Source organism: Nanorana parkeri, unplaced genomic scaffold (genome assembly GCF_000935625.1).
Source record: "Nanorana parkeri isolate BGI_ZX_2015 unplaced genomic scaffold, ASM93562v1 scaffold294, whole genome shotgun sequence".
Classification (NCBI taxonomy): Eukaryota; Metazoa; Chordata; class Amphibia; order Anura; family Dicroglossidae; genus Nanorana; species Nanorana parkeri.
Window position 1 is genome coordinate 117,470 of NW_017306562.1, and position 14,195 is coordinate 131,664.

Sequence of the window (14,195 nt, forward strand, 5' to 3'; positions counted from 1 at the left end):
TCAGGGGCAATAATGGAAGACGTATGAATTTATTGGATGATGATATCTGCAACAGGAGGTGACTGGGTATTTTGATCAGTTCAAATGTGCATTTGATAGGTTGCATGACAGAAAACACACACAGTTCTGATTACCTGTTCTTCACAACAGAATTCTGTTGAAGTGAAATAGGGACCCATCAAAAGAGATTTCAGAAGACCTAAATAGCTTAGTGGTAAAAACTCATAATACAGAAAAGGGTAAAAATTGTATTTATTTAGACTAAGACTTACAGTTGGTAACTGAATGGAAGACATTTAGCTACTCTTGTAAGCGGAAATCGTGCAATTTTAGTGTATTAGCATTAGCACAATTTTAAACAATGCGCTCTAGTGTCATAGCTACGGAGATATGGACAATAACCTGCATTTAAGAGCATCCTGTCCATACGTAAAATACTGAACAAGAGTGATTACATTTATAGAATAAGGGTTTTTGGATAGATGGGACAAGGGTAGCATTTTATCCTGCACATAACATTGTTCTGAGAAAACAAAAAATGTATATATAATGATAAGCCTCAGGTACACTACTGCCCCCTACTAAGCATCCTACAAGCATGTAAAATAATGAACTTAAGCAAATGGCTTGGTTTAGCTATCAGGGTTTTATAGACAGGGTGGTGTAGCAGCACAAATATTTGATGTGACATCTGGGCTGCAGAGGCTTATTGCTTGTCTTCTTTCTTGGATACCAACTGCAGATGGAAGAGCTTCCCTGAAAATATTAGCAACTGAGGCCTAAGAAACCTCATTCCAATTGTGAAGCATGGTAGATGAAGTGTATTGATGTAGGGCTTAGCAATCACTGGAAAACAAATATATTCCAAAGTTTTTTAGAAACATCACGTCAGGGAGGCCAACTCAAATATTGTGTGTGGAACTTGATAACAATCCAAAATACAGAAGTAAATTAACAGTGTGGCATCTAATATGGCCTGGTAAGAGGCCTGACCCTCAACCTCACAAAAATGCTATGGTGCGGGCTAAAGGTATTATAGTATACATGTATTACAGTATACATGAATGGAAAAACCTTTGTATTGAGAAATAGAAATAAACCCTAACCGCGCATATGTCTGATCAGCAGCTAGAAAAAAGAATTTGGTTGAGATTTCTTTCCAATAACAAGGTTCCACCCATATATTTTGCATTAACAAGATTGAGTGCTCAAGCTATTTACAGGCAGTCCCCGAGTTAAGGTCCCCACACACCTTACGATAATGGTACGATAATCGCAGGAAATCCCGCGATCGTACGATTATCGTAATATGTGTGGAAGCCGTGCGACCTCTACTACTGTAAGGTCGCACGACTTTAAACTTATGAACATGTTTGCAAACCCGCCGAGCATCGTACGATGTTTGGAGGGTGTGTAGCATGTTCGTAAGATAAAAGCAGGACAGGCCGGTGTGCGCAAGCGCACACTGCCTGTTCGGCATTGCGGTCATCGGAAGCTCGCCCCGATCATCGCAAGCACGATCTGCCTATGCAAGATAGGCAGATCGTACGTTTTTTTAAGTACCTTACAACCATCGCAAGACAAAAGTCTTGCGATGGTTGTAAGGTGTGTGCCCAGCCTTACAAACATCCGAGTTACGTACGACTCGTACTTACAAACGCAGGTCCCAGGCTGTTCCGTGCTCGTGCAGACTTTTTTGTAGTACAGGAGGGATCCTGAGGGGTAATAAGTATAATCACTCCAAGTACCAGTTAAGCAGCCAGAGGATGCCTCAATGGATGCTGGTGGTACATGCAATCAAGAGGGGTGGGGGTGACTGGGTGCTGGTAGAGAGTGACGCCACTAAGAATCAGTACATTACAGGAAGTTAGACGAAGGGTGTCCGCCTCTTCTTCCGGGTCTGGTACTGCACAGGGAGTTGGCTTGTAACCCTGTACGTATAGTGTACAGTACAATACACTTTTTGTCTTCACCCTGTTACAATGCCAAAACGCAAATCTGATGCAAGTGCTGGTGATACAGCAAAGAAAAGAAAAACCATCACCAGGGAAGATAAGGTAGAAATAATAAAACCATCAGAGAGAGGTGAAAGTCCATCATCCATTGGCAGAGCATTTGGTTACAGTTGGTCGACAAACGCAACAATGTTAAAAGATAAAGGTAAAATAATGGAGCATGTGAAAGGCCATACCCCAATGAATGCTGCGTCAACCCAAAATTTTCAAAATCCAATTGTCACAGGGACAGAAAGTGAGGTGAAATTTTCTGAACAGGGGCACAGACAGCAAAACAAACGTTACAGGGGGTTAAAACCCTTCCCTATGCTATCCAAAACGAAAAAAAAATCTTATTTGGCTGGAGTTACACTTAAAAATTTACCTGTTCCAATTTGCATACAAATTCAACTTAAGAACAAATCTACAGACCCTATCTTGTTCGTAACCCGGGGACTGCCTGTATTGCATAAAGATTAGGAAATGTAAAATACTGTATGTACTTGTTAAATGAGGCAGACCGTATTATTATGAGATCACATTTTAGGAGCCAGCCATGCAGAGATAATTTCCTAGGGTTTAAAACTTTTCTTCAACAGTAGCTATTCTCCTAATGCAAAGAAACCATATCAAAAGTATTAACTTCTTATGTTCAGTGATTTCAACAGCTCTTTGTTTTAAAGTGATTGGCGCACTTTTCCAAAAAATATTAGCATTAAACCCCTGCTAAAAACTTCATTACCAGCGTTCATCCTTCACAGCTCTGCGCAGCAAATACGAATTCCAACACTATGCGCCTCTCAGAAGAAGAACATGTATAATACACCATGCCATACATGTGCCTCTGGAGAGTCCTAGAGAATCGGGTGCTGTGGTCAACAGTGCCACGGTACAAGCACAAAATTATGAAAAGCCTGGAATTCCAGTACGTGCTTAAAACGTATCTTTACCGAAACAAAACAAAGTCACAGACAACATGTCGTAGACCCAGTCCCATTATGTAGGTGACATAAAACCATGCTCCCAGTACAGAGCTAGCTTAAAGTGTATCTAAAGTCAAACATTTTATTTTCAATTTGAATACAGTGGCAAAGGGTAAGTAACCAGTCAGGTTTTTATTGTTGCGTCCCCAATAGAGAGATATACTCTATTTGTCCTGGTGATCACTGTCACCTTGACTTAAAGTGAGAGGAAAAAAAAAATTGAGTTGCTTCCCCAGAAGCAATAGAGGGGACATTTTTCAATGGAGATTCCTGTTTCTATTTTTCTGCACTTTTATCTGGTGATCCAGCCAATAGTATACTTCCTGTCCTAGAGTACCAAAGCTCATTGTGCTCACGCTAGTGTATGTATAAACGGAGCAGAATTGTCACCTTAGGATAGGTCATGAGTTAAGACTACAGAACAACTCCCCCTCTACATAACATGGGGAGGGGATGCCTTAGTTTGGAGAGGTGAATTGGGCAGGGCTGATATCTGTGCTTGAGATTACACCTCAAAGAGCACAATATAAGCACTGGATTTTTGGCAGGATCAATAGCAATAAAACCTTGCAGGAATATTTAAAGCTGAACTCCAGCTCCAGGTATAAATATTCATGTATACTTACATTGGTCAAGTTTTGCCCAATGTAAGTATACATATTTATGCTGGGTAGGGCCACAGTGATCCTGTAAAACACTGTAGTAGCCGCCGCTACCACAGTGTTTTACAACAATCTTCCGGGTCCTGTACTGCCGTTGTGCTGAGTGACTTTCCATCTGCTGTGAGAACACAGCTCACTCAGCACAGCAGCCATTCGGCGAATGCCTAGTATTTTTTATCAATGATTACTAGGTGTTCTCTGACTGGACAAGGGGCAGATACATCATCACTATCCAAAATAAATGACATTTTAAACAGGAAAATACTAATCACAAAAGTTGTGTGACATCATCCTAATGTTACTGCCTACACAGATTGTTCACACTCACCAAGAGGAGAAAAAAAAGTTAATCTAAATTTAAAAGAAAAAAAATATATAAAACAGTGCCAATCCCATGCGATTAAATTGGGTTTGGGATTGTTTTGTGGTTCTTTTTTAAATTTGGATCCATTGTTTTATTAACACTCAACTTTTCAATCATTTAGTCTCTTGGTGGGTGTAATAAATCAGGCCTATTTATGCCAACTCTCTACTGGTAATATGGTTCATATCCCCTTGATAAAAGTCGCTCTCTGTGTCTTCAATATATCTGTGGCCATGTTTTGCTTCAGTTAGGAGAAATTGTAGAGTGCTGGGCTTTTACCATTATCAGCACCCCACCACAAAAAGAACACATTGCTTTGTGTCCAATAATAATAATAACCAGACTGCCAAATGTGACACCTCCTTGTCCATATTTTTGTTTCTGCAACTATTGAGAGTTACACAGCATCAAAGCTAGTGAAGGTAAAAACTTTATAAAATCAATGCTTTATGCATTGTGCTTTCTGTATTTTAAAGGCCAGGGAGAGGTCCAGAACTGATATTTCAGAAGCAGCTACACTTATTCCGTAAAGAGACTCTGTCACCATCACTTATATAAAGTGTAGGCACCCAGTGCCTGAAAGATCCCTACAGGAGCCTCCTAAAAGTTCCTGTCATTGTCGAATGTTTGACTGTTCTGAGAAAATGTTAGCACTTGCTGATAATTTTGAGGCTTGCACAGGCCTTCCTGCCTATTGTACATTCTTATTGGCTAGTAACATTTAAAAAAAAAAAATAATCCTAATATTAATGGCATATACTCTTTGATCGTAATTTTTTGTTCAACCGCAAACAGTCCTTCATATAGAAAACTATTTCCTGTTTTACATGGGCTCCTTTTTGTCTAAAACTAGCAAATGCTTCAAATATAAGTGCAATTAGTGGTGGCATTTTGCTTCTGTAACTTTATGGTTTCCTTTCTTCTTCTCATAATTTTGCAATAACTATCTGGAAAGGTCGTATTTTTGTCGACAATTTTTCTTCTCTTGGGCTTGGTGACAAATGCATTGGATGGGACAGATTATTTCTCTTGATATACAATAAAAATAGAGGAAATTCCTGACCTTTGTGTTATGATAGACCATGTGGCTATTTGATTTGTTCTGCACTGTATCAAAGTGGACACCTCCCTGATGAAGAAGGCTGGATTCTAGAAAAGGCTTGGTTTGATATATTAGCTTGTATGCCCAGAGATCAAGGGCCTTATTTACTAAACAGCACAGAACCATTAAGCATCGTACAGGATCAGAAGCCTCATGTATATAGCTTGGGCCATAAGGCTTTGTGTACTATAGGCTTAGCACTCTTGACAAAAACCTGGCCCTGGCTATCTTCTGGATCCTTTGTTCACGTCTTTCACTGGCCCTTTTATTTGGTTTTCAGCGGCCTCCAAAGGCTTGAACAAATATTCTTCGTGAACACATTAATCACTAAATGTTCACTGCATGGCAAGCTCAGATGTGAAGGTCTGTATGTTCTCTCCTTTATATCCATGAAAAGCATCTACATTGCCACAGATCTTGCTTTAACCCATTCATTTCTGCAGACGCAGCTCATCACCAAAAGCAGAGTCCCAGCAAAATGAATGAATTAAACAACTCTTCTTTCAACACACGGGTTAATCTACAGTCTTGTGTGTTTACCTAACGTAAGTTACATTCTGCTTATAATGAGTAGTACGGGCTAGGTTTCTATATTAGCTGTCTTCTCTCCTTGATTCTGAGCATCAATGATACACTAAGCTACATTATCATGGGGCTAAAGCATAACAATGCAGTTTCAATCAAGTCTGAAAATTAAATGTTTGAGCACTGCAGGAGAATAATGACCTTGATAACAGGATAGATTTGATTAAATGTGTATGTTTTCCTACAACCTATTTGTTGTTTTTTTTTTAAAGCCCGAAATACTTTGATACTGTTTACATTTACCCTCAAACGTTTGACACTGAAGATGCAGGAAACAGTCTTTTATGGGACGACAGAAGTGTGTGTGTGTATACAGTATCTCACAAAGTGAGTACACCCCTCACATTTTTGTAAATATTTTATTATATCATATCATGTGACGACATTGAAGAAATTACACTTTGCTACAATGTAAAGTAGTGAGTGTACAGCTTGTATATCAGTGTACACTTGCTGTCCCCTCAAAATAACTCAACACACAGCAATTAATGTCTAAACCGCTGGTAACAAAAGTGAGTGCACCCCTAAGTGAAAATGTCCAAATTGGGCCCAATTGGCCATTTTCCCTCCCCGGTGTCATGTGACTCGTTAGTGTTACAAGGTCTCAGGTGTGAATGGGGAGCAGGTGTGTTAAATTTGGTGTTATCGCTCTCACTTTCTCATACTGGTCACTGGAAGTTCAACATGGCACCTCATGGCAAAGAACTTTCTGAGGATCTGAAAAAATGAATTTTTGCTCTACATAAAGATGGCCTAGGCTACAAGAAGATTGCCAAGACCCTGAAACTGAGCTGCCGCATGGTGGCCAAGACCAGGGGCGGACTGGGACGGGGGGCAGGGTGGCAATTGCCCCCCGGGCCTCTCTGATGACGGCTGTCGTCCCAGAAGGAATTATCTTCTAAAGATGATGCACAAGAAAGCCCGCAAACAGTTTGCTGAAGACAAGCAGACTAAGGACATGGATTACCAGAACCGTGTCTTGTGGTCAGATGGTGTCAAGCGTGTGTGGCGGCAACCAGTTGAGGAGTACAAAGACAAGTGTGTCTTGCCTACAGTGAAGCATGGTGGTGGGAGTGTCATGGTCTGGGGCTGCATGAGTGCTGCCGGAAATGGGGAGCTACAGTTCATTGAGGGAACCATGAATACCAACAGGTACTGTGACATACTGAAGCAGAGCATGATCCCCTCCCTTCGGAGACTGGGCCGCAGGGCAGTATTCCAACATGATAACGACCCCAAACAGACCTCCACGACGACTACTGCCTTGCTAAAGAAGCTGAGGGTAAAAGGTGATGGACTGGCCAAGCATGTCTCCAGACCTAAACCCTATTGAGCATCTGTGGGGCATGCTCAAATGGAAGGTGAAATTTCCTTGAAATTTGCTTGCTACTAAATATTCTACGGTCAACTGTTCGTGGTATTATAACAAAGTGGAAGCAACTGGGAACAACAGCAACTCAGCCATGAAGTGGTAGGCCACGTAAAATGACAGAGTGGGGTCAGCGCATGCTGAAGCGCACAGTGCGCAGAAGTCGCCAACTGTCTACAGAGTCAATAGCTACAGACCTTCAAACATTGTGTGATTGGCACAACAACAGTGCGTAGAGAGCTGCATCCAAGCCTTACATCACCAAGTGCAATGCAATTGCTCTGTCTGGCAATCCGATGGACGTGTCTGGGTGTGGCGGTTGCCAGGAGAACGGTACTTGCCAAGTGTAAAGTTTAGTGGAGGGGAGATTATGGTGTGGGGTTGCTTTTCAGGGGTTGGGCTTGGCCCCTTAGTTCCAGTGAAAGGAACTCTTAAGGCATCAGCATACCATGACATTTTGGACAATTTCATGCTCCCAACTTTGAGGGAACAGTTTGGGGATGGCCCTTTCCTGTTCCAACATGACTTCGCACCAGTGCACAAAGCAAGGTCCATAAAGACATGGATGAGTGAGTTAGGGGTGGAGGATCTTGACTGGCCTGCACAGAGTCGTGACCTCAACACGATAGAACACCTTTGGGATGAATTACAGCGGAGACTACGAGCCAAGCCTTCTCGTTTAACATCAGTAACTGACCTCACAAATGCGCTTTCGGAAGAATGGTCAAACATTCCCATAGACACACTCCTAAACCTTGTGGACGCCTTCCCAGAAGAGTTGAAGCTGTTATAGCTGCAAAGGGTGGGCCAACTCAATGTTAAACCCCACAGACTAAAACTGGAATGCCATTCAAGTTCATGTGCGTGTAAAGCCAGGCGTCCCAATACTTTTGGCAATATAGTGTGTGTGTGTGTGTGTGTGTGTGTGTGTACACACACACTGTATTTTTATATACATACACACACAATGCAAGGCACAGGGTTCACTTTAATGAGTAACCAGCAGCACACACTGTCCTTTGCCATTCTATTTGGCCTAGGAAGTAAAAAAAGATATCTGATGCTTCCAGGTATGAGGGAGCCTATGACTACCTTCCCGTCCATGTGACAGCTCTAATGCTTTGTAAATGGCTGCTAAGACACCCAGGGCTGTCATATGGGAGTGGAGAGAGAGTCCTCAGCCCTGTGTAAGTTATGATTTGGAACTTATAAAGGACTTCCTATCTTTGCTCCAGGCAGTCAAAGGAGCAGCAGACGAATGAAGGAAAGGTAAGCAGATGGTAGGGCCACCATTAAAGTAAACCTTTCACTTTGTCCTGCAAGACCAAAGCAAATGCTTATTTCAAGTCTATACATTGATATATATGCTTCAAATATTATAGAACTTTTCAGTTATCTTCCAATAACAAAGTTGCTGACAATTGTTGTCTCATAAATATATAATTTCACATAAACAATTATTTTGGTATTTAAAGAATATTTTTTTAACGGTTAAAACCTTTTTTAACACTTTGTCAAAGCATAAAATACTGGCTAGATCCTGCAGGTAGCTGTGAATGCCAAAAAATCAATTTCTCTTGGCCTAAAGAAAACCTAACTCTGAGACCCAGGCTCTCCCAAAGCCAAGACTGAGCCCAACACTCCGGGTGCTTAGCCCTATCCTCTGTCGCTGAACCTTCCAATGCCAGGGCCTCGGTGGCCAGCATCAAGACCCAACATCTTGTGGCTGCAGATAATGTGGAATAATTAATTCTCAAAAATTACACCAAGGGCAGTGAAGTTGGTTTCTCATAGCTCTTATCACCTGCTGTTTGTTTACTTTAGAAGGCTGGCAGACTGCCATATTCCTAGGGAAAATAAGACCATATTCACACCTCTACATTCCATAAACGCACATGCCAAAGCCTGGTGCACGTTGACAGAAAGGTGGCAAACTGTGCAAAACACTTGTGTTGCCATTCATCTCTAATGGAACCCCAAACGCGGTCTGGAAGACGCAGGTTTCTGTTCTGCGTTTGTGTGCATGAAAATGTTTGTCACACGTGCAAGCCCCACTGAACTCTGAGGACGCGCAGCGAACACAGCGCACAAATGTGCATGAGCACAGGCGACCATGACGCACATTCGTGGAACGCATATGTGTGAATGCGGAGTAGGGGAAGAGGAGCTAGAATTTCAGTGCCTATGGTGTAAAGCTTTTAAGATGAACTTTTGCACAGTACCTGCATGTACAGAGGTTTTGTTTAAAGTGCTTTTGCAGCTTAAGAATATATAAAAACTTAACACATTCCTGCATACCTGCTGTCACCACCATAATTCTTATAGACTGAGCGCTCTCATGTGTGTCTAATCTTTTACAAAAAATGGGCATGCACTTACCTGAAGTGCAGACACGAACTGGATGGTGCTAACAAAGGCAATCGAGGCTCCTTGTTGAAAGTTGAAACGTATAGTATCCACAAAATGTGATGTGTCAATCTTAATATCAACAAAGACATACAACATCTTTATCCCATGTGTGGCATCGATGGGAACTGTGGAATTTAAAAGCAGAGGTTAGACTCTAAACACAGGCTAAAACATACAGTACATGAATCAACGACAAACCAATTTCACAGTCAAATTTGTGTAACTGGTGGTGTGGTAATGGAATTGGCTTATGTCATCTGAGGGTTCAGGACCAGAGTGTCAGGTCTACCTAAAAACATCTATAATCCTAAAGTTTTCAGTTCTTTGGATACATTTGCTGTAGGGTAAATGAAATGAAGTGTCAACATGGATGGCGACTCCCTCTAAAAATGACTTTACTGGCTGGGACAACTCTTGTACTAAATTGTGGCTGCAAGCGTAACATCGTCATAAAAAAAGCTGCTGGGTGTCATAACCCAGCTGTACTGTCACAGGGCTAAAATGCCACTTCTGGGTGAATAACCCTTTCAAATAGTCTTGAAAACATTACTTATATTTCTGTTTGCAAAGTTTATTTTCCATAATGTTTTCGGCTCATCATCTGCACATGGAGCCCTTAAAAAGGTAAAAACCTAACACTGAAAGAAATATTTCTAGCTTTTGAGCACTAGGAATCTTTCACAAAAAGCTTGTAGGCATAAAGGGAAGTCTACTTCGATCCACTAAAACTAATGTCCCTGGGTCCCTTTCTAGGATGATCAGTTGGAAAAATAACGAGTAGTAATTGTGACCTCATTGTTCATATAATCGCCAACATTGCACACAGCTCTTACATAGTACATTACACCATTCTCATCAATCCCTGCCCATAGAATCATCTAATGCAGCATTTCTCAACTTTTCAGTCACAGAACCCTCCCACACTAGAATAATCAGAGCCCTCAGTCCCCCTTTCACATCAGAGCCCTCAGTCCCCCTTTCACATCAGAGCCCTCAGTCCCCCTTTCACATCAGAGCCCTCAGTCCCCCTTTCACATCAGAGCCCTCAGTCCCCCTTTCACATCAGAGCCCTCAGTTCCCCTTTACCATCGCATTGAGAGTTGCAGCTTCAAAAACACAGCAGATGGTAGGAGACAGGGCAGGCCTGCATGGAGGCAAACTTCCAAACATTTCTGAATGGATCCTAACCTTCCTGGACCATGGAAAGGCATGACACTGTATGAAAAGTTTTGAGGTACCTCTAAGGAAACCAAAAGGCACCTAATGGCTAATCTATTGGCTTAAAATAAGTCTAATGGTTAAAGAAGAATTCCAGGCAGATATAAAATGCAGAAATGAATGCAGATCTGTATTCATTAATGCATTTTTTTTAGATGCAAGCAGGACAAGTTCCTGAATTTGACCAAGTATAAGTCACTTGCACTGAATAGCAGAACTTAGACTAGGAGAGGAAGAAGCAGCACAAGGAGCCAAACAATTGTGCTGCAGTAATCAATTGCTAACAAGGAGCATGCTGATAAGAGGAGAGAGAAAACTGACAGAGTTGAGCTCATCAGTCTGCTGCTTCTTTTTTCTCTATTCTGTCTGGGGAAGTAAAAAGACTTGTAATGGCTACCTAACTGCAGCAGAGAAAAATCAGGACTTCTGCCTCACCAGGCAGGGCTGTACTGTGTGGCAGAGTTGTAAAAATCTTAAGACTAGACAGACAGAAATAAAATCCTTGGTTGGGTAAAACCACTCCTTTATATGTATTACTGTGTATTTAGTGGTTTGCTATAGTGCAGCTATTAAGCATACACTTCAAGCATACATTTTATATCTAAAAGAACTTCTGTTGGAATGTTCAACCAACAAAATTCTGATTGGTTGGAGCCAAACAAAGGTAAATATACATGAATGCAATCAGTAGTTTTTTTTTATATATTGTAAACTTGCTGCTCTAGGCACAGGAGTTTGTTTACATTTTTTCCACTTCAATGGATCTGGAAACACATGACTTAAAGTGTAGTTCCACTTTTGCAGCTAAATTGGGATAACATCTATTTTATCGTTCTTATATGTTCCCACTTACATTGCATTACTTTTTTTTTTAACTGCCACTTACATGTTTTAAGTGTTATACTTGCTTAAAAATCCCATATAGCTTTCCACTATGTAATGTTAAGTAGGGGGCAGGAGGAGAGGCTCATGTTTACTTTAATTAACCTTGTCTGTACTGAGCTGCCAGATTTCATTATCAGTTGTAAACTAGATTTGAATACGGTCTGTCCTAGCAATAAAGACTTAGAGGCTTTGTATGTAAATTAGAGGGAGCTTATTCTGTCCCTTTCAAATTGCTCAGAGTAGCCTGGAATGTGCACAAAGGCCTTCACCAAAGACACAGCTAAAAGATAAGAAATCTATTTTAAGGTATGCTGTGTGTACTGTATGGAAACATAAGAAACACATAGCGGGGGTTTCTTAAATTTTACTGTAAAAGTGGAACTACACTTTAAAGTTCTATTTTTGTAAAAAAGGAATTATGCCTCACAACTATTGAATAAAATTAAATATGAAAACGTATTTATATTATGACCAGTAACAAAGGTTAAAAACCACAAAGCATCCCACAAAGGCAGTTCGTTAATACATTTCACAACTTTGAATAAATCTTTATACTGCTCATAAAGAGATGAGGACATTTTTAGCACTGCTGTCATTTCCATAACAGCCTCATTATAAGTAGTTATACTGAACACAACGAAACACCAGACAGTACTTTCAGGACCAAAATTCAACAGTTTTTCAGTTCTATTAATAAGGATTCTGAGAAACCAAATAGATTGGCCATTGTCATTGGTAAGGCTGAGCAGAGGAGCTAGGATTCCTATCTGAGAAAGGAAGTCAGATTTTGTGCTAGTAGGAGATGGGGGGGAAGCATGTGTAATGATATCTGAGCCGTTTTTAGCAGAATCTAGCAGACTGTTCATGAATTTATCAGAACATGATACAGAGCCGTAGCTAGCTCCTTTGGCGTCTGAGGCAAAGACAGAAAATTGTGCCCCAATACCCGTGTGCGGCACCCGGCCTCCAGGATGGCGGCGCACATGCGCAGAATGTGCTGTTGGCCAAATCCAAAATAGCATAAAAATTTGTGGCCGAGGGGGTGCAGCCGGGCCGGCCAACCTGCTGTGCCTGAGGTGAGTGCCTCACTCGCCCGATGGTAGCTACGACCCAGACATGATCGCCCAGATCATAATGTCAGTTTGTATGGTTCACAATGGAATATAGATAGATGTATTATTCATTTAAAGATTATATATATATATATATATATTTATTTTTTCACTATGACATATTAGTTGCCCAAGTTATCTTACTTCAAGAACAAACCTACAGCAAACCTGAGCAATTCAAATAGTGATTATAATAAAATGGCTACCTACCTTCCAAGCAAACCAACTATCAAACTAAAGCTCCAGATAAGGCAGCTGTAGTTTTACATATAGATTCTGTTGACTCAAAAGTTGATATTTGCATATTGTGAGGCACTGGCTGGCAGGACTGTGCATGGTATATATGTGTCACATGGCTCCAGGGTTTGTTTCTGATATATAGAAAAAACAAACGTTTTGTTTTCCCATAGTCCTAATAAGTTCTGTCCTTGGTGCTCTGTGGGACTTTAGGTGCTCAGGGCTCTCTCACTCTCTGTCTGCTGTGGGAGTCTGCTGCTGGATAAAAAGGCTGACTGCTGACAGAACACTAAAAAGGTACAAGAGCTGCCTGTTTGTTTTGAAGAGCCCATTATAAGGTCACCCTGTTAGTCAGGAACGGACGCAAGTTCAGTTAGGGGGTTGGGGAAGGCAGATGTTTTGTTTCTCTTACGCAATGGACTTGCTGTGCAAAGCCCTAAAACTATTTTGTTTGCTGCCTTACTGAAAAAAGTGGAGATCAAACCTGCTCTGACTGTTCCTGAGAGTCCTTGGGGTTGATTTACTAACCTTATAAACACACCACGAACATGTATACACCTCTGTAGTGTGTTCCCTCTCAGCATGATCTATGGGTGGAATCTAAACACCTTTGTAGTGTGTACACACCCAGCAGGTGTGTTGTGCAAAGCCCTGCATGAATTTGCAAGGTGATCTTGTGTAAATTAGCTCTATGTTGTGTTGCTTGCGTTGATGAATGCAGGAATGTAAATGCATGAGCTAACCATTTTTGTCTAAACTGTGAAGCAGCATTATATATGCATCATGTGCATGATTTTTCCATATATGGCATTAGTGGTAATATGCTTTTAGAGACTTTTTGGTTGATAAATACGTTTTGCTGTGTAAAAATCACACGCACCTAGTGCGTGCGTGTGTTTAGGTTAGTAAATCACCCCCCTTGTCTCATTCATGGTTTACTGCAGTCAATACTAGTTAAGCCTGTCAACCGTAGATTCCATTGCTGCAAAAGTTGAGACGGGTTTACTTATCCAAAATCATATCAAGAGTGGTTATACCATACTATGATTCTACAAAATATGCAGGGGTACGGAATTCCTGCCCGGGACATGCAGTTCCAGGTGCAGGGCAGGTTTTTTTTTTCTACATTTAGCCCTGCTGTGGGCAAGCAGCAGGTCTAAATTTAGAGCAAACCGTTTTGTAAAAGTGATCTGGGCAGTTGTACAGCCACCCAGAACACTTGTAAGCAGCCTGCTTGGCCACCCACCCCCACACACATTAAATGAGGAAGTTCAC

At 41.2% G+C, this 14,195-nt stretch overlaps 1 protein-coding gene across 1 annotated transcript in view; it reads right to left on the minus strand.

The window, feature by feature from the left end:
• The window catches only part of DPH1 (diphthamide biosynthesis 1), a 230,786-nt gene that overhangs the window by 74,798 nt on the left and 141,793 nt on the right, over positions 1-14,195 (minus strand). Inside the window, exon 5 of the mRNA XM_018557659.1 lies at positions 9,439-9,593. Coding sequence (XP_018413161.1) covers positions 9,439-9,593 — 155 coding nt within the window. The remainder of the gene's footprint in view (positions 1-9,438; positions 9,594-14,195) is intronic.